Raw genomic sequence first — 24,111 nt, 5'->3', positions numbered from 1 at the left:
GGGAAAAGGACATTAATAGGAAACGAGTCCCCTCTTACATTCAATTTTTGACAGAAAATTCTTCTAGTAAAACTTATACACAGTAAGAGAATGTATTAGTTCTGTATTTACTCTCATCTGCTTTTTATGGCACTCAAGATTTGTGTCACTTTCTTGTACCAGTGCACATTACAGGACTTGACATTCTGCTTTGAGAGCAGCACCTTTCGGCTCATACCCTGCTTCCATTTATGTAAAAGCAAAGTGCTGGAAATATTCCAGCAAAGGAAAAAGATTACAACAAAGCCTTCTTTGAAAGACACAGCTGATTTGAACAGAGCTCAGGTGTCATCCCAGATATCAAAACAGCACTTTGCATGGCACAGGGGTTCCCTTTTATCACACAGTCTAAAAGACATGCCTCACTGTGTTGCAAGATCAATCCATGTGGAAGAAGTCAAAGAAACTTAGTGTCACATCCATATGTGACCAATCAAGGGTAGTTCAATTTATGACAAATTACTATTCATTACCATTTCTGTGTAATGCTTAATATACAAAAAGAGATTTTTCAATACTAGGTTTTTTCAACTGTTTAATATAAATTTCTTGCAGTTTTTGTTGCATTACAATATATTTCATTGCTTTGAAATTTCAACAACAATATCATCTATATACGGAGCATACCAAGAGAGTTTCTTTGGACAGAGCAATTTTTATGCTGTTATTCTGCTGGTTCCTATTACATTCATATGCACATACATATTTATTATTTTATATCATTGCATCTTTGTAATGCTAACTGTTCACTAAGAACAAAACACATGTAGGCTAACTTTCCCGTTTGGTTTTCCTGCATTTACAATGGGAAGAATTAGTTTGATTACCTGTGAAGCATCACATACCCTTATGACATTCAGCAAGTAGTTAGACAACTTCTGAAGTTTCTGCAGAACTCAAAGTGTTCCCAAGTCTCACATTACCACACTGGTGCACAGCCATCCTCTTTCCAAGGTATAGGTTGGTCCATCCCGTTCTCTTTTGTTTCACTGACCTGCGAAGAGGTGGGAGCTCTGTGCCTCAGCAAGTATCAGTGCAACTCAGCTGCTTACTCAGCGTACTTTACAACAGAAATCATGATACACACCTGAAAAAAAACAGCCCTCTGAGCTACTCTGCAGAGACTAGTAATGGGTTCCCGTCTGGGTTTTCTCAGTCTTGAAATCAGCCCCTACTGAGTTTGATCTGCCTGCATAGAAACTGACTAAGGGCTACCAAGATTCAGCCCACTAGAGATTAAATGATATAAAAAAATAATAATAATAATAACAAAAAACAGTGAAGTTTGTCTTTAAGCAAAACATCAGCATCACAGTAGCTTGGATTCTTCACTGTCCAGCATCTGCTTGGTTACTAGAAACTGACAAAAAAAAAAAAAACATAAATGAGAGTTCAGAAGTATTATTGACTTCAGAGGTCCCCAAGTTTTTTATGCATTCCTTGGTAGGGGGGTTTCCAGTGCAGCTTTCCCTTCAGATAGCCCTGGAAAGTGCAGTCTGAACCACAGCAGGATTAGCTGGCTGTATAAGAAATCCCTGGAGAGGAGAGGAACGCACAGTGCTGCAGAACTCTGCCAGACACTGAGCACTGCTCCAGCCCATAGAACAAGACAGGACAGCTGCCATCCCCAACAGATGAGCTTCAGAAAAATGAGCCGCAATAGGTTAACATATGGGTGTCCACATGCAGTGCACGCCCTACCTCTCTGAGGGACAATATATGGTAGAGGAGAGCATTTCCACATGTCTACAATGCTTGCCATTGCAGTCCTGGACTGGGAACCAGTGCAGCAAAGATGCTGCTTGTGTATGATTTTTACCCACCAAGCCAGCAAAGGAGCAGAGCTGACAACATGCAGCAGTAACTTCTAAAGACCACCGTGGCAGTTCACTTCAGTACCAACAAAACAAAGCCTCTGAGGAAGCCACTGGGATGGTCCTTAATCACAGCAGGATCCTCTCCAGGCACTAGAACTGCTCTGGTTCTCAATGGCAGATATAGTGATTAAAAGGTACAATAAGCTCCTGGCCAGACTTAGGCCTCAAGTTTCATCCTGGCGCACATGGTTTAGAACCTTCAGGACCTGCCAGAGCTTGTCCATGCTAGAGGAGGGACACACGGAAAAAATACAGGCACAATGGGATTAATTTATTTTAACAAACTAAAAATGCATTGTGCTTTTGGAAAGAAATTCACAAATATTATGCTGCCATGGAGTAAAAGCACTATGTACCAATACATTTGCTGTCCCAAGTTGGTTCCCAACTCCAGGATTGCGTGTTTTAGTGAGCACAGCTTTACACGTAGACAATTTCTTCTTTCTTCTGATATATTTTCAGTACAAACTCTGCTGATGTGCCATAGTTTTTATATGTTTACAATACACATCTACCCGAACAGCAGCAAGATTCTGTGTAAGCTATCATATTGCTGCAGGAAACAAACAGCAATCTCACATTTAAAACTGTTTTCCTGACTTTTTTCCTCAAAGAAAATGCATATCGTTAGTTGTGTAAAAACCAAACTATCACATGAGGCGTATTTTAAAGCCTCTTATAACCGACAAAGCTTGTATGGCATCCTCAGAGCAAAGAATGTCCAAATATGGCTAAGAGTTAAGTACCCTGAGAATTAACTGCACTTAATAAATTCACTGAAGTCTTTAAGTCCACGTTTACCAGGAATCAGAAAAGAAAAATAAGGGAAACAGAAAGTGATTCTACTCATTTTCCTGCACCATTATCTAAAGTAGTTGTGTGATAAACATCCTCCATATCTTGGATGCTGGAAGCATCTGTTGAATCTTGGTCACTGACTACAATTCCTACTGAGGAAAGGCTTGAAATGAATGAGTGCATCTTTTTTGCATAAATATCTCTAATGTTAAAATAAGGTAGATCATTACATTTCTCTTTGCGATCATTGTTGCATTGGTCTGGGTCAATATCTTTTTGCTTTTGATAGTACTTAGAGAACTTATTGAAAATAATGGTGATTGGAAGGGCTACCACTAGTATCCCACAGATAATGCATAAGGTGCCGAGCAGCTTTCCAGCAAGTGTGACTGGGTAAGTGTCCCCATAACCAACGGTGGTCATGCTGATAGTTGCCCACCACCAGCAAACGGGGATGCTGTGCAGTTCTGATGAGTCATCATCCTTCTCCACCGAGTAGACAAGAACTGAAAAAATAGAAATCCCAACAGACAAAAACAAAAGGAGAAGTCCAACTTCCTGGTAGCTGTGTCTCAAAGTAGCGCCTAAAGACCGCAGTCCTACAGAGTGCCTGGCCAGTTTCAGGATGCGAAATATCCTCATTAACCGCAGGATCTGCACCACTTTCCCCATGTTTTCAATATCTTCACTTTCTTCTTCCTTTGTGTCCACAGCCAAGGTAGCATAAAATGGGATAATAGAGACAAAATCAATGATATTCAATGGTTTCTTCCAGAACTTCTTTTGACTTGGAGCACTGATGAGCCTGATCACTAGCTCAGCAGTGAACCAGATGATGCATGCAATCTCCACAGCTTCCAGCACAGGGTCTTCAATCTCTCTGTCATTGGCATCCAGCCTTTGAAATTCGGGCATGCTGTGAATGCACATGGCCACAATTGATGCCAGCACAACACTCAAGGAGGACACGGCAATTAACTTGGCAGACAAGCAGTAAGCAGGATTTTCCATTCTGACCCAGATCTTCTTTCTTATTTCACCGAAGCATAGATTATCAAACTTTTCCAGCTCTTTATCAAATATGGACGATTCTTCATTAGAGGAGTCAATGCTTCTGTCATTGCTTTTCTGATCCCAGTCTTTCTCAGGACCTTCTTCTTTCCTCTCCTGGTACCGGTTGCTGCAACAGGAATCAATAAACAGCTCATTTATCCCCCAGTACTCTATTTCCTGGCAGAAGGAAAAGACACAAAGCTCCTCCATGACGTGAAGTTTGCCAGTGTAGTAAAAGTTCAGAACATATCGGAACAATGATGGATTTCTGTCAAAGTAGTATTCCTTGTCTGCAACGCTGTAATCATCACATAGTTCTAGAATAGCTTCTTCTGAATGGCATCTGAGAAGTTTCCCAAGCCTGGTATGAGGAAATCGGAGCAAAGTGCTTTGATCCACTGATTGCTTAAAGCCGCCCACATTCAAATTGATAAGTTCTGCATCTTTGCCAGGTCTGCGGAAAAATTCACCATAAACCATTTTGAACAGTTCCACTGCTGGTGCCCAATAAGATTACATTGAACCTAAAAAGAACATAAAATATTATTAGGTCATTTTGTTCTGTTTTGTTCTTGTGACACACTCTTTTTTTCCATCTCCAACTACTATGAAACAAAACAAAACAAAAATGATGAGTATGATTATTAAGCATTTCACAGAAGTGGGTTTGGTTTGATGATTTAACTCAGCTTTACAAAATTTGAAAGCAATGGATTCAAGTTTAGCACTCCTCAAGTATTTCAAGTGAGGCAGAAGAATGCCTAATTTATCAATAAATCAGTCTCTGTATTACTATCGCATTGACATTAATACTTCTTAGATTCATTGCAATGCAGCTGGAAATCTTTGGTTGAAAGAAAGAAAACTTGACAATCCATCAAAACACTTAGGGCAAAGCTTAAGAGCAGGCATCTCAATTATGGTGTCAGTAGAGCTGTATTGATTTAAATAAACCGGCAATTTATAATCCACTACTTTCAGCATTATTCATGTGAGCGTGAACTGCAATTACTTCTGTTGTAATACCAATTAATTTCTTTCCGGAGTCACCCACAGAAAAGCATTCTGTATTCATGAAAACATATCAAATTTGCATTTGAAGCTTCCCAAACCCTGACTTTAGAGTTTTGTCTTGCCCATATCTGGGTGTCTGCAGCTCCTCACCATATTTTTTTCTCTGTATTCTTACTCACCTGGAGTGTCTCAACTCTCTTACAACCTTAGTCAGCTCTAGAAGTTCTTCCTATTCTGCCACAATACGGATACAGCCACTGTGGTAATGCTGGAAAGCTGGTGATGAAATGTCATTTATGGAGATATAAACTTCCAGAATAGAATTCAGAAGTTCCAGATAGAACTTCTACAAAAAATTTACCTCAGCACATACATGAATATCTGCAAATAGCATTTAAAAAGGCAGTTACAATTACTAGAAAAGAAGTTAAATTCTCCAGAGGAGTTTAGTTCTTGCTTTCCTTTTAAGAAACTACAGTCTTCAGGCAAAAACTAGCAGTTCCCACACTTGTCGTGAGATTGTATGTAACTTCTGATCATCAGGAGATGATAAAAATTTTTTGACATCTGATACACATTAATTAATGTGTACTAAGCTAATTTATTTCAATTTGATAGGGAAGACAATTAATTTTAATGACGACAAGAGGGCATGTAATCTTTCAGTGTTAACTGATGGATTCATATCATGGAAAAATATTGCTCTGGTGCTCTATAATGACTTGGAAAAGCTACTCAATGAACTAACAATTCCTATACTTGCCCATCTTCCAGTGCCTCCAGCACTGGTCTCAATTATTTTTCAGATTTGAGATCTGTTTTGATGTGAGCCTGAATATTTTCTGCTGCTCCTCAAGGTCTCCTGTCTCAGTTAAGAATGTCATTAATGTTATATCTATGAAAGTCATTAAGGTTATATCTATTTCCTCATTCACGGTGTGTGTGCCATGTCTGCAACCATGCTATACATGAACATCAGACAGGAACATCAGCTCTTCCTTATGTAGAAGAAACCTGGGCACTTTCTTCAAACAGAAATCACTCCTGGTCTTTAGTAAGTGCCAAAGTGGATGGTTCAGACACCAGATCTCAAGGATAAGTCCTAATTTACACCACCGGAACAAGTAAGAATCAAGAGGTAGGGGGAGGGGGGGTGGGGAAGAAAAAAAAAAAAAAAGATAGAAAAGAAAAAAAAGTAGAAAAAAGAAGAAAAATCTGCAACCTTTATTAATTGTCAACTAAAAGAATTTAACATTCATTCTGCCCCAAGTACTTGTCTTAATAGGTGAGCTCCTCTGTCACATCTAGACCCACTCCATCAATCTGTAAAGATATTGTGTTTTATTGCTGTAGCTCTACACAAAAGATTAAATCCATGGGGTCTTGTGGCTACAACTTGACTGAGATGAACTGTCCTCTTGGTATGAATCAACTGTTACTACCCTGAACAGAGATAAGACTGCATCTACAACACTGCCAGCCACAGCCCCATCAGTCACCAAAGTAACTTCCTTTGCAGTTTCAGAGGCATTTCCATTTAATGCAGAACTGACTTCTTTCTTACATTAAAAAGAAAAAAAAAAAAAAAAAAAAAGAAAAAGAAAAAAAAAAAACCTGACTTCAAACTGAATGCATTATGGAGATGGAGCCACTCTCCAGTGGTGGATGAAGAAGAGCAGCAAATCCACTTCTCTTCTCCAAGAGAGTGATCAGGAGCTGGAATGGGCTGCTCAGGGAGGTGGTGGAGTCACCATCCCTGGAGCTGTTCAAGAAATGTTTAGATGTTGTATTGAGGGACATGGTTTAGTGGGAAATAATACTAATACAGTGATAGGTGGAGGGTTGGACTGGATGATCTTGGAGGTCTTTTCCAACCTTGGTGATTCTATGATCCCTGCAATTTCCATGATGCAAGATACTTTTCTTGTCCAGTGTCTTCCAGCAGAGGAGTAACAGAGAAAATCATAGAATCATAGAATCATAGAATCACCAAGGTTGGAAAAGACCTAGAAAGATCATCCAGTCCAACAGTTCACCTATTACTAATAGCTCCCACTAAACCATGTCCCTCAACACAACATCCAGTCTTTCCTTGAACACCCCCAGGGTCAGTGACTCTACCACCTCCCTGGGCAATCCATTCCAGTGCCTGACCATGCTTTCTGAGAAGTAACAGTTCCTAATGTCCAGCTTGAATCACAGAATCACACAGAATCACAGAATCACAGAATTACCCGGGTTGGAAGGGACCTCAAGGATCATGTAGTTCCAACCCCCCTACCTAGCAGGGCCACCAAACATACACATTTACTAGATCAGGTTGCCCAGGGCCCTGTCCAACCTGGTCTTGAACACCTCCAAGGACGGGGCATCCACAACCTCACTGGGCAGCCTGTTCCAGGACCTAACCACCCTTCTAGTAAAGAACTTTCCCCTAACATCCAACCTAAATCTTCCCTCCTTCAACTTAAAACCATTTCCCCTAGTCCTGCTATTATCAGCCCTTTCGAAGAGTTTACTCCCCTCCTGGGAGTAAGTTCCCTTCAGGTATTGAAAGGCTGCAATGAGGTGACCCCGCAACCTTCTCTTCTCCAGGCTGAACAAACCCAACTCCCTCAGCCTATCCTCATAGGGGAGGTGCTCCAGCCCCCTGATCATCTTTGTGGCCCTCCTCTGGACCCTTTCCAAAATCTCCATATCTTTTTTATACTGAGGGCTCCACACCTGGACACAGTACTCCAGATGGGGCCTCACAAGAGCAGAGTAGAGAGGGACAATCACCTCCCTATCCCTGCTGACCACCCCTCTCCTGATGGAGCCCAGGATCCCGTTTGCTTTCCGGCAAAATAGATCATCAGGATCTTAAAATGGCAGTGGTTCAAAAAATGATTTAAGACAGATTCAAGTCTGGGTTTAGAGGAAGATTCCAAAGGATATTCTGCGCCATGACCTTCTCATTTCCTTCACCTTTAGCCTCCCCATATGCAAGGATTTGTTTTTAGAGATCTGTTCAGTATTCCTTCCAGTACTTTCATTACACCGTTTTTCCACAGTTCCTTATGTAAGTGAGAGCATGGGATCTAATGCTACAAGTATGTATTTCCTAATCATTGTTCACAGGTGTCAGTCAAACCAAAGCTACTGCAAACCTCAATATATTTCTCTTGAGTGTAACAATTACTGACGCTCGTAAGATTTCAAAACAGAGACACATAAGATCTTGCAGCTAAATAGCTACTCTGGCAATTAATTCTGAAAAAAATCATGTTTGTATCCAGAGTAATCTAAGAGTGAAAGAGAAAGTTATTTTGAAAAATGGAAAACAGCACTTTTTAATACTTTTTTTTTTTAATCACTCGGCAAGTCCTTTCAAACTTTTCTTCAATCCAGATCAGTTGGAAACATCATTAATTTTACTGCATGCACAGATTATCATGCAGTCAAGATAAAGTTCTTGAAAAAAACAATGTATGAGACACACTGCTTCCCAACTAAGCAAGACAGAGAGCAGTCAGTTTTTATGGGATGATAAACTAGGCACATAAAAGTGATTTTACAACTTAAAATGTTGTTTGAAGACAGGTATTTACTAGCTAACAGAATGACTGTAAAACACAGTTGCTTCAAGTGTTTCCCAAGGCTCAGCATTTACAAATGACTAAGACATAAAATAAAAGCACAGATTTCCACTCAGAGATGAAGGGCAGAAGGACTCAGCTGATAATTAGCTTCAATCAGGATCGAGAGCTAAGCTATGATTTTACATCAGTATAAATTCCTCCCAAAATTTCTCAGGATCTGGAGGAATTGGAGGTCAAAGTAGATTCAACACCAAGCCAAATCTATTCATTGATTAATTTCAGTGAGTAAAACTCCACTTTCAGCAATTCATTAAGAGGAGAGCACTAGAATGTAAGCTAAGGCAATAAAAAACAGGCAAGATTTAAGATTATCGGGTGTGAATGGTAACTATAACAAGAAGAAAGTAAGTTTTTGCCCCAAGCTATGCTGGGGCAAAGACCACAAACAGCAACTTCTCTCCCAGCACAACATGCTCTCTACTCAAGGGAGTCCTTCACTTACTCAGCAGACTTTTACCCAAGGATAAAACTGTGCTCCACTTGAAACAGTGCCTTCCTGGAGTTCAGAAGCCTGCATCATGATCCTCCTAAGAACACAGAGCTACCACAAACTTTGCAGCTCTCAACTTCAAGAATGTCATCGACCTCTTTGATCTGGTCTTCTGTAAACACCAAGTATTCATATATAACATAATAAACTGCTAACTATTCCAAAGCACACACTTCTTGCCCTAGAGAGTCTTAGAGAGGAAGCAAACACATAGCAGATGTTAGTTACTTGGTTGCTTTAATTGATTCAGTTGTTTTGATGAGCTACTGGGTAAGAACTCATATAGAATAGAAAATGAAATGAAACGAGAAAGAAAGATGCTTATTGCAACAATCAACATTATTCTCTGAGAAGCTAAAAAAGAAAAAAACAACAAAACCATGCAATAGAAGTTCCAAATGTTAAGCTTGAGGGCCAAATAAAAACCAATCATAAGGAAAGCTGTGTGAAAAGGATATAAACATTAGAATAAAAAACAAAACAACAGGATTCAGCTCTTCCCAATCCAATATGGGGATGGGTTTTAGCCAGCGCTTCTGCAGTAGGACATTACTGGTGAGGTCACAGACCCATTCTCTGGCTTGGAAGGCGACAGCAGATTTCTGGAGTTTTAGCATGCTGTGAAATCCCTAAAGCTCACAAAAGAAGAGCCACGGGGACGAAATTTATGTGCATGGTCCCTTTGAGATTGCGACACAGTGGATGCATAACACAGAGTGAAGGGCTGTGGTTTACAACCTCATTGAGATCAAATCCCTTAAAGATTTTTAGTGAGGATGTGAACCCCATACCACGAATGTATTCATTAGGAAAGTTTCTAAGTTTTCTTCCACATACTCTCTACAAAAAGTCCCTATACTCAATGAGCTCCCAAATGAAAGCTTTTTTGACATAGTGCACATTTACCTATGCTACTGTCTCAGCTATTGATAATTCTGAATTGTGACAACTTCTGCTTTTGTTAGCACTAATCTGTCTGTGATTATCCATGCACAAAGGAAAGGAAGTTGAACTGACTCATGGTGGGATAGACTGTGCTTTACTTCACTACATAAAATGTAAATACTAAAGGTTCGAGACCTGCTCACACTGAAATCAGGAGGTTACAGTACTGACCTGAAATTAGAGGACAGGGAAATCCTTGTAACTCTAAAAACCCTTCACAGAGCTCAGGGGATGTTTTCCCCCTCAAAGAATCTAATAATCTTATAGGATTTCCAATTTAGGATGCTAAATTCAGACAACTGAGCTTTCAGAACTTCATTCTCAAGTGCCTTATTTGAGCACCTGGCTATCACCAGGAAACAGATTTTGCCTCCTCATGAAGCAGACAACTACATAGGTTCTAATTTCTGTTGATTTCCTCACAAACTACTCTAGCCACTCATATGCATCTATAGACATCAAACTACTTCAAAAACTAGGTATGTGAACCTAGAAAACTTCAGTGCAGAATCAAAACCTTAACCAGATTTGGAAGAGCTTGGATTTAGAACCATGAAAGTAGCACAAATACTTGCATAATGAACCACCTAAAAGTGCCATGTATGCTTTCCGACCTACTGAACACAGTAAAACAGCTAGGTGCATTTACTTAATCAATCACAGTTCAAGTTTGAATTGAAATCCATTTAGTATGACTTATGTTAATGCCTGTCAGCTGCATAGTCATAACTGCTTGAACACACATGATTAAGTCTGAAAAGATACAGTATTACTTGTTGCTCTCATCATTATATTATCTGTACCCGACTCTATTTTGCAATATTTGATTCTGTAAAGTTCACTGCAAAATCATTTGGAGTCCGTGAAGGCAGAAGTGAATCTACAAGAAAATAAGTCATCTAAGCATACATAGCAGGAACATCCAAAAAAAACATTCTGTGGTAATGGATGCACTGTTGAGGCAATGAGGATAAATTTATCAGCTAAATTATTTGCTTAGTTGTAATTTATTTTATACATCCTATTAGTGGTGACATCCTTTATCCAGAATACTACAATAAAATGCTATGAAAATAATGGAGTCATACAGCTACAGTTCCCTTGAAATGCATTCAGTTCAGCCTCCCAGAAGACCTAAGGTAAATGAAGTTTGCGCTGAAGTCTCCAGGACCAAATGTTGTCCTGAAGTTACCTCCACGTAAACCTACTTGGCCAAATTCACACCGGGTTCAATTTTATTATGTCAGCAGATTTTCAGAAATTGAACTTGTACCATATGCCTGCGCACTGTTGCAATGAGATGGAAAACAGAAAGAAACAACAGCAGCTGCTGAGAGCACCGCTGGCAACAAAATGTAAAATCATTTCAACATCTGTACCTGTGAAAAAACAGTCTTCAAAGCAAAGTGCATTTTCATAAAAGTCACCTCCCTCACAAGACTGGCTGGTCAAAGAAGAAATGGATCTATTGCAACTCAAAGTGAAAGAACACAAACAACAATATGTCACTGCAGCCTATGGTTCATCCCACTGATCTTGTGCATATACTTTCAGGTGCAATGAATCACCTGTTAGAAAAGTAATTTTTGGTATATTAACAAGATAAGCAGCACAGATGACTTGTAAGATGTCTAACTTGGGTATGGCTAGCGTTAGGTAAAACCAGTCCTCCCCAGAAGTGAAATTTAGCTGATTATCACTGTGAGAATGCTGGCAAGGATGGAGTATAGGCCAAGGGTAAGCATAAGAAAGGAGCAAGTGAAAGCTGCCGGCTGTAACATCAACAAGATAAAAACTTCCTTGGGAATGTGGTTTGTGGTCTGAACTGCTTTACATAAAAAGAATTCCACATATCAGAACATCATCTTGTAAAATTATATTAAAAAATAAACAAATAAATAGAAAAAGGTATCCTCTTCCTAACTTGAAAAGTTCCTGGGCATAACATGCATTCTGACATTTACAAGCCTGACACCTCTCTCTGTTCCCAATGGTTCAGCAATTTATAGTCTGCTCAGATAAAATTAAAAGACCATTATCCACCTTAACTAAGTGGAATTGACAGATTAAAATGTGTTTGCTTGAAAATCTACCTGTACATCCTCACCAGTTAAGCAGTTACAATGCTGTATTATGACACCTGTCAATTTACACAGGGAGAAGATATTAATAATTTCCTTGAGCTATATTGTTATAATTGCTGAAGTTTACAGCAAAAATTTAAGATGAGAAGAAGCACAAGACATTATTAGAACCATCAACATTGCTACAGTTTGGTGATAAAAGAAATTATCTCTCTCCAGATTAACTTTTGGACAATAATTTTATGTGATAGGTCATATTCTTGGCATCCTGCTTTCATCAGAAGTACAGGTTCAAAACAAGAAGTACTATTTGAACTGAACATTGTAACTTCTAGGTCAAAGCACCTCTGCAAGAAGCACAATTTCTACAGATTCCCTTCATTAAAATCAATATTCCATATCTCATTTTCTACAGAGTTCTACATTCTTCCCATTCAAGTACTTTTCCAACAAGTACAATAAAAATTGGTTATTGGTATTTTATGTTATCATTAGTGGTCAAAAACTCCTGATATGTGATCCCAGCATCAGATTCTTTTCCACAAAGGAAAAATAGCATGGAATAAAGGTACACTGGTGTATTTCTTACAAATAGTTCTTCATTCTCATCGTATTTCACTCGTAAGGATAGCTGAACTTTGAAAGGTCAGTTACCAGAATAAATAAGATGATGCAGACAGCCACACAGGGAAAGAAATAAATAAACTTATCATCTAAATAAAATAAACAACAACAAAAAACACATTTAGCTGCAGTAGAAAATCTAAATATTACTCATACATTCATAGTGCAGGGCAGTGTGTTGGCAGATGAGAAACTGCGTGTCTATCCAACCACTACAACCTCTCAGGCCTGACATAAAGGCGTAAGCAACCAGACATATTTTCTCTTTCTCTAATACAGAAGTCCATGCACCATTTAAAAGACTTTTTCCAGTCTGAGTCTCATTTGCTCACAAGCCTCTGCACAGAGGCAAGTTACACCTGCAAACAGCTGTTATAATTCTCCTGTGTTATGGAAAGGAAATAGGAGTTTGGTGAAATTCAGATCATTTTTTACGTCATGTAGATGGGAAACAGAGAGTTAAAAATAAGATTTAACTTACTGCAAAGAAGACTGACCTTTATATTCAAAATATCTACTCTTTAGTTCATCCTAGATTTTGTAATTGTAAGGAAAAACATATATTTTTCCTCATTTTGAAGTCTGAGGAATTGTCCTCTGCTCCACAGTGTGGATGACTCCTGAAACCACAGGGCTGTTGATCATTTATGCTCTGTGAGATTAACTCCTCCTGATCTTCTATTTTTTAGAACCAAGACAATGTTCCATATAGTACACAAAGTCAAATTGCAACAGTCAGTTGTTCTAAACAATGACAAATCTATGCACAGAATCACAGAATTGTAGGGGCCGAAAGGGACCTCTAGAGACTGAGTCCAACCCCATGGTAAAGCAGGTTCCCTAAAGCAGATCACACAGGGAAGCATTCTGATGGAACTTGAATATTTCCAGAGGAGACTCCACAACCTCTCTGGGAAGCCTGTTTCACTCTGTCAGGGCCACCACCAGAGCAGAGCAGATGGGGAGGATCACCTCCCTCGACCTGCTGGCGACGCTCTTTTTAATGCACCACAGGGTACTACCAGCTTTCTTGGCCATCAGAGCACACTACTGGCTCATGACCATCCTGCTGCCCATCAGGACCCTCAGGTCCTTCTCTGCGAGCTCCACTCAAGGAGATCCTCCCCCCTAACTTGTACTGATGTATATATTATAAAGCATGCACCCCATAAAACAAGGTTCCCACCTTATGCTGGGAAGAAGCATTTATGAACATAAAACCCAAGACTGTGTGGTAGGACATCATGACAGAAAGAAAAGCTCTTATGAAACACCTTCAGTAAGTCCTGACTGAGCTAGCAATCACACCTTCACTAGTACTTAGCCACAGCATCAAAATACCAAAAAGGACAGTTCAGCTGTGGATGCCATAGCACTAAACTACTGAACTAGCTACCTGTAACCTTTGAATCTATGTCAGCTTTATTCTATTCTAAGTTCTAGCTTTGGGATAAAGTAATTTAAACAGTCTCTCCTTACAACATTTTTTTGAGTATAACTCAGTCATTTACCTTTTTTATTTATGAAGAAATGGTTGTATTAGTAACATACCAGCAGTTACAGAACTTAGGCCAGGAATGAACCTTGAAGAGTTACCTGATTCAAATCCTCCCATCCCTCAAGATAGGATCAGTTATTCCTAAATAATTTTTAACAGATGTTTATTTATTCTTCTATGATAAAGACTATCCAGAGGGATTGCGGATTATAGTCCACCACTCTGCTACTGGACATCACTTTGTTCTTCTGTCCTGGACTTTCCAAGTAACATCACAAAATAATCTGCTTTGAAGTGATCCTTTGGAGGCTATCTTGTCCAACCCAATGTTCAGAGCAGGTCCAGTCATAGCAGGCTGCACAAGGCCAATTGCATTTTTAGTATCTCCAGGGACAGAGAATTCTCACATTTGCTGGATATACATTGTGCCAGTGTATAATTCCTCCTATAATGTTGGTTGTTTTTTTTCTATTGTCTAACTAGAAGCTCTTTCTTTCCAACTTGGGTACATTGGTTGTGCCCTAAACTGTACTGCTGCATGGGATTATTGAAGCCTGGATGGAATTTCTCCAGGCAGCTGAAATCCCTTTTAACAGCATCCTTTCAGCATATTGGTGTAGTATTATCCATCTCAGTCTCGATTACTTCAACTTGGCTGTCCTCACATAGCATTTAACAAGAAAGAATGCTATAAAAGGTGTGAATCAGGTATGTGACAGGCTAAGATATAAAACCGCATCACTGCACAAGTGTTCAATTGGCTATTCAGAGAAACAGCTGAGACATTGTTCCTGCATGCAAAAAAACAGGATAGCCAGCAAATAAGTTTTTCTCTGAATAAGCATTAGCCTATGAGTGCAATCCATCTCAGCACCTGTCAGTATTACTATCCATCTTTTTCTTTTTCTTTTTCTTTTTTTTTTTTTTAAAGGAAGTATTAAGTGGCTACTAAAACTTGGATTTACGTATGAATAATTATATATCTCACATTGGCACCACTTATGAGATACTAGAGGCACTGTGTGAATGGGCTACGTTTTAGCAACACTAACAAATGTATTTATACAGCTCATAGCAGCATCACCATCTACTCAACCCAGGACTCAATGCTGAGCACTTTGAAGTTACTCGGGAAATTTTTATCATTACCATTCAGTGGCAAAAAGTTTGGAACAAATTATAACAAGTCAAATCAGAAGGAATTTCAGAAGGCAGAAGCATCCCTTCCCTGACTACCCTCTTCTGCCCTATTTCTACAAACATGGTTTTCTAATGCTTAGGATGACCCACACAAATGGCTGGGCAAAATCCTTCATCAGCGGAGGTTTTGCTGAAAGTTATAAAAAGGGATTTCCCAGGTTTCTGCCTGGGTTACACTTTAGCTAGACAGATACATAGCCTCCTACAGAGAGCCCCGAGGATTTCAAAGGAGCAAAATCAGGGTGGCAGCTCCTTACCAAAAGATCCAGAAAGAGATCTGAGATCCAGACTACACATCCCCCCCAAAAAAGAGATAAATCTTCCATCAGTATTTTGCTTACCACAATTTTTGTGTTAAATTGAGCAGTGTTATATTCCTGCTTCACTACCCACATCCATGAGTACAAGCAGACACAAACTTCTATGGGATCAGTGCCTTCCATCCTCAGTCTAAGCTGAAAGAACCCATATTTCAGAGATTTTCCTTAGTCTTGAAGTAGAGAATAGCTTCAGAGCAAGAACTAGATTTAATTAAGCACATTCGGAGCATCAGAAGAAACTAATTTAAGAACAATGCACATTTGTTTTCAGTTGATAGTTTTCCTTTATAGGCTGCTGCTTAAAGCAAAGCAACACCAAGCACCACTTTAAGAAAAACCCATTTGGCCTTAGCAGCATAACAAATCTACAATTCATGGAGGAAGAAGAAAGCAAATGAAATTACCTTTCTTGTGGCTTACATTTGAATGAAGTACTTCACCATGTACTCAATAAAACCTGGGAGAGAAAACATGCTGCACAAGAAGGGCAACACTACAGCTTTAACTCTATTAACACTACCTCAGATGAAAACAAGTCCTGTAATGTTCAGACTTTGAATCTGAATACACAAACACTTGCTATCAGCAGTAATCACTAGGATTTATTGCTGAGAAAAAAAGAAATGCCTGAATGCCTCTGCGATCCAAGTTGTGAGTTCATGGCCAGCAACCATCAGAGATGCCAAAGGAATCTCATGTGCTTGCACATTCACAGAATTATAGAGTCATTGAATGGTTTGGATTGGAAGGGATCTCCAAGATCATCTAGTTCCAAATACCCTGCCATGGCAGTGTTGCCAACCACTAAATCAAGAGCAGATCATGGAATCATAGAATCATTTGAGTTGGAAGGGACCCTTAAAGACCATCCAGTCCACCTCCCCTGCAGTGAACAGGAACATCTACAGCTCCACCAGGTGCTTAGAGCCCTGTCCATCCTGATCTTGATTGTCTCCAGGAATGGGGCATCCAAAACATCACTGGGCAAGCAGTGCCAGTGCCTCAACCATCCTTACTGTAAAACAACTTTCTTCTTATATCCAGACTTTAAATATCCCATTTTTTAGTTAGATACCACTTCCCTTTGTCCTGTCCGTCTGTCAGTTTGCTCAGGGCCCCATCCAGCCTGGCCTCAAGCACATCCAGGGACAGGGCATCTATCACCTCTCTGGGCATCCTGTGCCTGAATATTAGGCTTTTTTAAGTTTCACAGGTTTCAATGTCTGTCACAGACTGCTTGTGTCAAATACACTAGGAGACCCAAGGAACTGACTTGCCCTTCACTTTGCAGAGTGAAAATAGTTCTTTGCCTGGTATAACAGAAAACAGTAAGAGAAAAAGCACAACTCATTGAAAATAGCATTTTACAAGAAAATGTGACCATAAACATCATTACCGCTTCCAGACTGAAGGCAATGAGCTAAATATCAGTGTGGACCCATACTATCTCTATTCTCAGCTCAAGCCTTTACCAGCTTCACAGATGAATTAAAAGAGCAGTATTGATCTATACTGGCTGTCCTTTTCAGTGTCAACATTGTGCTGGACAGGGAGGTACATGGAGTTTCTTAGCTTAAGAAGAGTGAACAAGGCAGCATCCATTCTGCAGCTTATTCAGGGTAAAGGTGACACTAAAATGTCATGCTGAAGCCATCACTCAGTGCTCGTCATTAGCTAGTGCTAAACACCAAGGACTGATTTAAATTTGGGCTGCAGTGGTGGCTTGGCTATTTTCAAAATCAAAGCCTAACATATGGCTTTATTTGTTTTTTTAACTGCCAATAAAAAGAGTTCATAAAATTACAAAGCAGTTTCAGGACTGTGATTCAGTTAAAACAGCAGTTGCAGTGATTCAGATAACTGCAGAAAGAAAATATATAATAAAACCTCCTATGAAAAGAAGTCTTCCTTGGGACGTATCTGATCCTCCCCACCACAATTTAAATTACAAAATCATAGGAAGGCCTAATTGCTCAAATTGGAGAAGACCTGCCACAGGCAGGAGTTTCCATCTTCTAGACCAGGCTGCTCAGGATCCCATCTGACCTGGCCCTGAAGACCTCGAGCAATAGGACATCCACAACTTCTCTGGGCAGCCCTTGGCCAGCACCTCACCACTATAAGTAAAACATTTCTTCCTAACATCTAACCCAGATCTCTCTTCTTCAAGAAATGTTTGGATGTTGTATTGAGGAATATGATTTAGCTGAGAAGTATTGGTAATGGTTGGACTAGATGATCTTGTAGGTCTTTTCCAACCTTGATAACTCTGTGATTCTGTAATTCTTTAGGTTTAAAGCCATTTTCCCTTGTCCTATCTCTATCAGACTACACAAAAAGTCGGTCCATCTCCTGCTCATAAGCTCCCTTCACAGGTACTGAAAGGTTGCAATGAGGTCTCCCCAGAGCTTTCTCTTCTCCAAGCTAAACAAGCCCAACTCCCTCAACCTTTCTTCACAGGAGAGGTGTTCCAGCCCTTTGATTGTCGTCGTGGCCCTTCTCTGCACCAATCCTTCCTATACTGGGGGCCCCAGACCTGGACAAAGTACTGCAGAGGCAGTCTCATGAAGGCAGAGGAGAAGGGAACAATCACTTCCCTCTCCCTGCTAGCCACAAACACATCAATTGATAGTAACTGTACACTAAAGTAATGCTGTACAGTAATCATTGCATCTCACAGACTATGCGATCAATCCTTCTCCCACTGAAGCCAGCAGTGAGAATCACCTCTGCAGTACCTCCTCCCCCAGCATCAGGGAGATTCCAAGCCGCAGTGTACACAGCAGTAAGCATCACTGGAAACAGCAAAAGTTCAAGGGATGGAGGTAGAAGAGAAATATCATGCTAATACAAAGTTTTACAAGACTAGTACATACCAGATGCCATTTGACCATAAATCTTGTAGAACTTTATTAACTTAGAAGTGCTGGGAGACAGATGCCTTAAGCTTTGGAAGCAGAACATGAGACTTGAGGGGTGACCTGTTCAGTGTCACACAGCAGGTCAGTGTGTTCTACTTCAGCTTTCCCAAAGCTACAAGACTTCTGTCTTTGCTTTGCTTTTAGTGAGAACTCTAGGAGGAGAGAGGCCAGCCATGCACTGCATGGGTTGAGCTCCAAGCCCAGTGTGAGAACAGCACTGCACTGGAATGATTAAACACATAGCATAGTTAACCAGCTCCTAAGATATCAGCTGGCATCTAAATTGCTTGTTCACACTGATGAAAAAAGACAAAAATGCACAACACTGGAGGAAAGAAAGGGGATGAAAAATTCTATTATTTCAAATGATAAACAACCTTGATAAACAACCTGTCTTCCTTAAACCAGCCACACTCTGTTTTGCCCATGTGCCCTTTTTGTTGTTTTTATTAACATCTGGTAAGATCAAAACATTTCCAAAAAACAGGGGGGGGACAAAAGAAACACTGATTGATTAACCTTTATTCCAAGAGAGCTCCCAGTGCTGGCTTCTTGGAACAACAGGGAAGCCTAAGGGCTGGTGGAAGCACCCACAAGAGCTGAGCCATCAGGGCCTCCCCATGGGCCATCTCCGAACTCCTCACAGCTGTGAGAGGGTAACTCCAGAGCTCCAGCTCAGACCATGCAGAAATGTGAAGGCAAAACTGGTGAGGCACTTCAGTGTGAAGGGTGAGAAAATGAGCTGGAGAAGACAATCATAAAACCATTAAGGTTGGAAAGAACACCAATATCATCAAGTCCAACCATCAACTCATCACCACCACCATACCACCAAACCACTTCTCTCAGTACCACATTTCCACATTTCTTGAACAGTGACTCCATCACCTCCCTGGGCAGTCTGTTCCAATGCTTCACCACTCAATGTGCAAACTTGCACATGCAACCTGTATCCAACCTGCACCTCTTCTAACACAAATTAAAGCCACAGTAAACACCCTTTCCCTCAACAAGAAAGATAAATATTTTAACAGTCATCTCATGTAGAGCAGAATGAAAAACAAAGCAAAACCATTACACACAACTGTCATATACAGAACCTTCTTTTTAAGAAATAACAAATAAGTTATCCACAAATAAGAGATGACAGCAGTTTGACACACTACTGTTAAGACTTCGGATATGCTATGAATGACAAGAAGACAAAGTAAAATAGAACGAAGTCAGATATAATGGAAAGTAGAGTATAAAGAGGAGTATTAGTAAAATGTAGAACAAGAAACAGGCAGAAAGGGAAATGAGGTATAGCAAAGAATGAACAAATGAATGAGTGAATGAATGAAATGAGGGTCGTGTCTTGGTGCAGCTGATAACCTGGTGCAGAGTCACTGACTGCAACAGGTCAGTGATGGTGACTCTCAGCTAAGGATTTGTCCCTCTGCACAGAACCAGAGAACAATCAGACCAGCCTGCCCAGGTGCACCCCACTAAGAAAATAAAGTGGCAACGTAGCAAGGGAAGAAGATGATCTCATCAAGAATAAAAGAGAATGCAAATTCCAGAAAAGAAGAAAGAAACTAAACAGAAAAGAATGAAAGGAGAACAAGAAAGAAGAATATATAAAGAGGGCAATGGCAAGATTAGAAGAAAATATCCACAGGTTAGTGGAATACATTTCATTTATTCATGAGCTCTGTTTTATTATGTGTCCTTGGCAGGGATCCCGTAACTGAAAATTTGCAAAGCAGAGAATGATGCGAGTTTGGAGACTTGAGTCTCGTTTCTAGTCATTAGCCTTGGGCAGGGCTTTTGAATATATGTGCCCCAGTAGCAAGTAAACAAGTTCTTTAAACCAAGAGCCTTTAGGACTCATGCTGCAAACAAACGCACTTAGGAAGAACCAGAGAGGGGTTCCGGGAGAACAAGCAAACCTGGCCACAACCTTCTTGCAGGTAACCAGGAAAACAGACAGGCTGCTAGGAGAGATGCTGCCCAACTCCAGCTCAGGTCAGCCTACACAGAGCACCTATCTTTCACATGAACTCCTTGCTAGCTGGCATTTGCTGCACCTGGGGCTGCATGTGGGGCTCAGCACACTCAGCTGGCACAGGAAGGGCTGCACCCAGCTCCCAGCACACAGCCACAGTGGCAGCAACACTGGCAGCTGTCCCAACACAGGCCCAGCACAGTGCCCAGCACAGGCTGTGCTGGGAGCTCGCCAGGACAAGGAGCACACCCCTGGCAGATGCTCAGGACAGGGAAAGCCCAGCCATCTCCCTGTGAGTCTCCCTGCAGCTCAACTCAGACACTGGTGAACTTTGTTTTACTCCAAGGCTGAACCTGTCCCGTGGTCCTAGAGAGAGTGAGCAAAGAAATGCTTTACTTAGGAATACTCTATTTGTACAAAGAACATTTTAAGAATACATGCAGACTGCATTTACCCTAGGGATCACAGTGAAGTTCGCATCAATACAACCTTTATTGATATCTGCTTCTTTGCCCTCAAACACAAATGGGCTGAAGGCTTCCTACTATTTTGTTGGTTGTCTCAGCACCGAGATTGATAAGACCTTCAGATACAGTGTTCACAGAGGAAAGTCTCTTCAAAAAGAGCTGTAACGTCCTCTGTTGTCAATACATATAGATTTCACTTATTTTAAGATCAATTTCAGCAAACCTTTTCAGCCGGTATAGGGAAGGCTCAATAGACAAAGAAAACAACCAGGCAACTTGGACATTGGAAATGGATGGTCTTTGAGGTCCCTTCCAACCCAAGCCATTCTTTGATTCTATGATATTAATTCTGGACCCTTCCCAATTTTCAAATCCTGCAATTGAAAAAAACGACAACAACAAAACACAGAACTAATGATACTGTGCCTCTATAAAAATAAATGCTTTGAAAAGCAAGAACCATCCAAAAGCAAGGTATGGATACTACCAGTAAACGCTCTTTATCATCATTTATCTGTCAACACGTATATAAATCATTTACCCAATTTCAGAACATAAAATTCTCGTTGCCTCTCCACAGTGCTGTCTCAGCAGAAGTTCAGATACACAATCCATGCTGTTTTTTTCCCAGTTGGCCAATTGTCTTCCATTGCCCCAAGTGCAACCTTTATGAATAGTGAACCTGGACAAGTATAAGTTAACAAGACCATAGGATCATAAAGGCTGGAAAGACCACTGAGATCATTTAGTAGAACCACCATAACAGTAAACAACATCACTCAGTACATCATCTACCCTTTCCTTGAAAACCTCCAGGGACAGTGAATGTTTTGAAAGATGCAGTTCTGTATTAAAAAAAATAAAAGTCAATTTTCATCACAAATGATTACTGCTCTCTACATCACTGAGATGGGCAGCTTCTTCTCAGCCAGAGATAGCAAATACAACCTGCAAAGTTAAAAAGTCACCACTGCACCGAACACTCAGGCTCTTGTACAAAGTGTGTTCCTACCTCCTCGATCCTCTTTGGATGCTAGTCTGAATAACTTATGCCATCTATTGGCCTCGACCAGAGACGTGTTCCGAAGAGAACTTTAATTCTGGGAAAGCAACTATGTTACAAGGGATCTGAGGGTAGATCTGCAAGTTCTGCTAATGGAATCAATACGCTGCCTCTGCTCTGATCCTGAGGTCCACCTTGCCTGGCTGATGCTGCTTCAGAGAGCAGCTCCCAGACTAACCAGTTTGATAAAAGAGTATTGACACAAGGCTAGCTCGCACTGCCTGGGAATCCAGAGACGGAGCAGCGAGGATTTGCACTCTTACAGAAGCACATAGGAAAGATCTTTATTATGATAAGATCTAAAATCAGGGAAACTAACTCAGTAACTTTGCCTCATGTTGTCCACACAGAGAGAAGAGACTTCTCTCCCACTCATAGTGGCTATTTAGTGATCCACGGCTCCTCAAACCGACTTCGCTTTTCTGTCTAAATGCATTTTTAAAAGGCAAGGCAGAGCTCTGCAATGCGAAAGAGACTCGGAGACGTTCCCTATCGATCCGCTCCCTCACAGCCCATTAGAAGCGGCCGCCCAGCATCACCTCGTCCCCTCCGCGGAGCCGGAGCGGTGCCCACCGCCGGGGCTGCCTTCTTCGTGAGGGAGACGGGGAGCTGCGGGTGTCAGTCGGCTGGAAGCGGGGCTCCCCGGCACGGAGCTGCAGCCTCCCTCCTCCTCCTCCTCCTCCTCCTTCTCCTCCACGCCGGCCGCTCGTCCCGTAAAGCGCACAGAGAAGCCATCCGAACCGTGCTGGGCTCTGCCTACCTGGGGCCGCGGGGCTCCGCCGCGCTCCGCCCGCCTCCGCCGCGCTCCGGAGGAGCTGCCGGGGGAGGGAAAGCGGCGGGCGGGCTCCGACGAGTCCCCACCCCGGCTCCGGGCATCCCCGGCACCTTCCCGGCGGGGCGGGCGGAGCGGCGCTACCGCCGTCTATGCGGGTCTCGCAGCGCATCCCGGTGGGTCCCGTCCCCAAAACGCTCGTTCCGCCGCTCCCAAACCGCAGCCCACCTACCGGCAGTCCCCGAGCTCCCACGCTCCGCAGATCTGGGATGCTACCGGGAGGGATGCTCAGGTTGTGCGCTTCGCCTCGGGTCGCTGCGAAGTGAGCGCTCGGTTCCCACCTTCCTGCTTTTGTGCAGCGGCACCGTGCGCTGAGTGACACCGCGAACGGGATTGATCCGCTATCGATTCGCCGCCGCTCATTTGCTGAAGTGGCGAATAGACGGCTTTGCTGTGAGGCGTGATGGTCCCCACGTGCTGCGGGGGGAAGCGGTTCCTCTCGGTTCTGTGCCCCCAAGATTTCTTATTTCTGCCTCACCCAGCGGCAGCATGAAGTGAGGGCAGCTCCCTATGTAACCGCGGAGCACAGCCCCGGACCTTCAAGAGTGCTGCATGAAGGGATTGGACCCAGAGATCCTTATGGGACGCTTCCAACTCAGTGTTTTGTGTATCTCTGCTTCCATCTCTTATCTATTCTAATGTTGCCTTGAAAAATGCTGTGGAGGTTTTTTTCCTTTTCCTTAAGGAAGCCCCCTAAATCTATCGACATTATCATAATTCATTTCAGCATTTGGGAAACAAATGTATATTTATTTATTTATTTATTTATTTTTTCCTAATGATTGGAAAAAAAAAATCACATAAAAGTGTTTGAGTAAATCCTTCTCCCCTCCCTCTCCCTCCCTCCTTTCCTTCCTCCCTTTCTTCCTTCCTTTTCCTTCCTTCATTCCTTCATTCCTTCCCTCCCTCCCTCCCTCTTTCCCTTCCACCCTTCCTTCCTAAAATTCACTTCATGCTTTAAGCCAAAGAATTCCATTTAACGAGGTTATTTAACAAGCGTGGCCTCTTGCTGTCAAGTCAAACTATATGTTCACCATGCTGTAGTGCTGTTGTGCTCCCAGTGATATTCTGAAGCTTTACAAGTGTTCTCAGTTGTGAATCACAGAATCACAGAATGGTTGAGGTTGAAAGAGATGAAAGAGATGAGGGTGGGGATCTTAGGACAACGTTTGTATTTTTCTCTGCTTGTGTTTTCCAGTGTTCCCTTAAGCTGCTATGCAGAAAGGGTTCTTTTTCTTGCATGTCATGGCATACAATT

General features: G+C 41.5%; 1 protein-coding gene across 2 annotated transcripts; it reads right to left on the bottom strand.

Annotated features, from left to right (window-relative positions):
- Window positions 1–557: 557 nt before the first annotated feature.
- KCNS3 (potassium voltage-gated channel modifier subfamily S member 3) lies at window positions 558–23,543 on the bottom strand. 2 transcript variants are annotated; one of them, XM_015859602.2, is made up of 2 exons: window positions 23,026–23,543; window positions 558–4,291 (listed from the first exon to the last, which is right to left on the bottom strand). In XM_015859602.2, the coding sequence occupies exon 2, from the start codon at window positions 4,245–4,247 to the stop codon at window positions 2,763–2,765; it is 1,485 nt and encodes a 494-aa protein (XP_015715088.1). In that variant the 5' UTR covers window positions 4,248–4,291; window positions 23,026–23,543; the 3' UTR covers window positions 558–2,762. The 2 variants fall into 2 exon arrangements, with proteins under 2 accessions (XP_015715088.1, XP_015715089.1); XM_015859603.2 differs by lacking the exon at window positions 23,026–23,543 and adding an exon at window positions 22,561–22,796.
- Window positions 23,544–24,111: the final 568 nt, after the last annotated feature.

The sequence above is a fragment of the Coturnix japonica genome, chromosome 3 (assembly GCF_001577835.2).
Source record: "Coturnix japonica isolate 7356 chromosome 3, Coturnix japonica 2.1, whole genome shotgun sequence".
Classification (NCBI taxonomy): Eukaryota; Metazoa; Chordata; class Aves; order Galliformes; family Phasianidae; genus Coturnix; species Coturnix japonica.
This window is presented reverse-complemented; position numbering and strand designations above follow the sequence as displayed.

Excerpts from the sequence above, each read along its gene's own strand:
- KCNS3 (XM_015859602.2), bottom strand. The coding sequence starts at position 4,247 with ATGGTTTATGGTGAATTTTTCCGCAGACCTGGCAAAGATGCAGAACTT.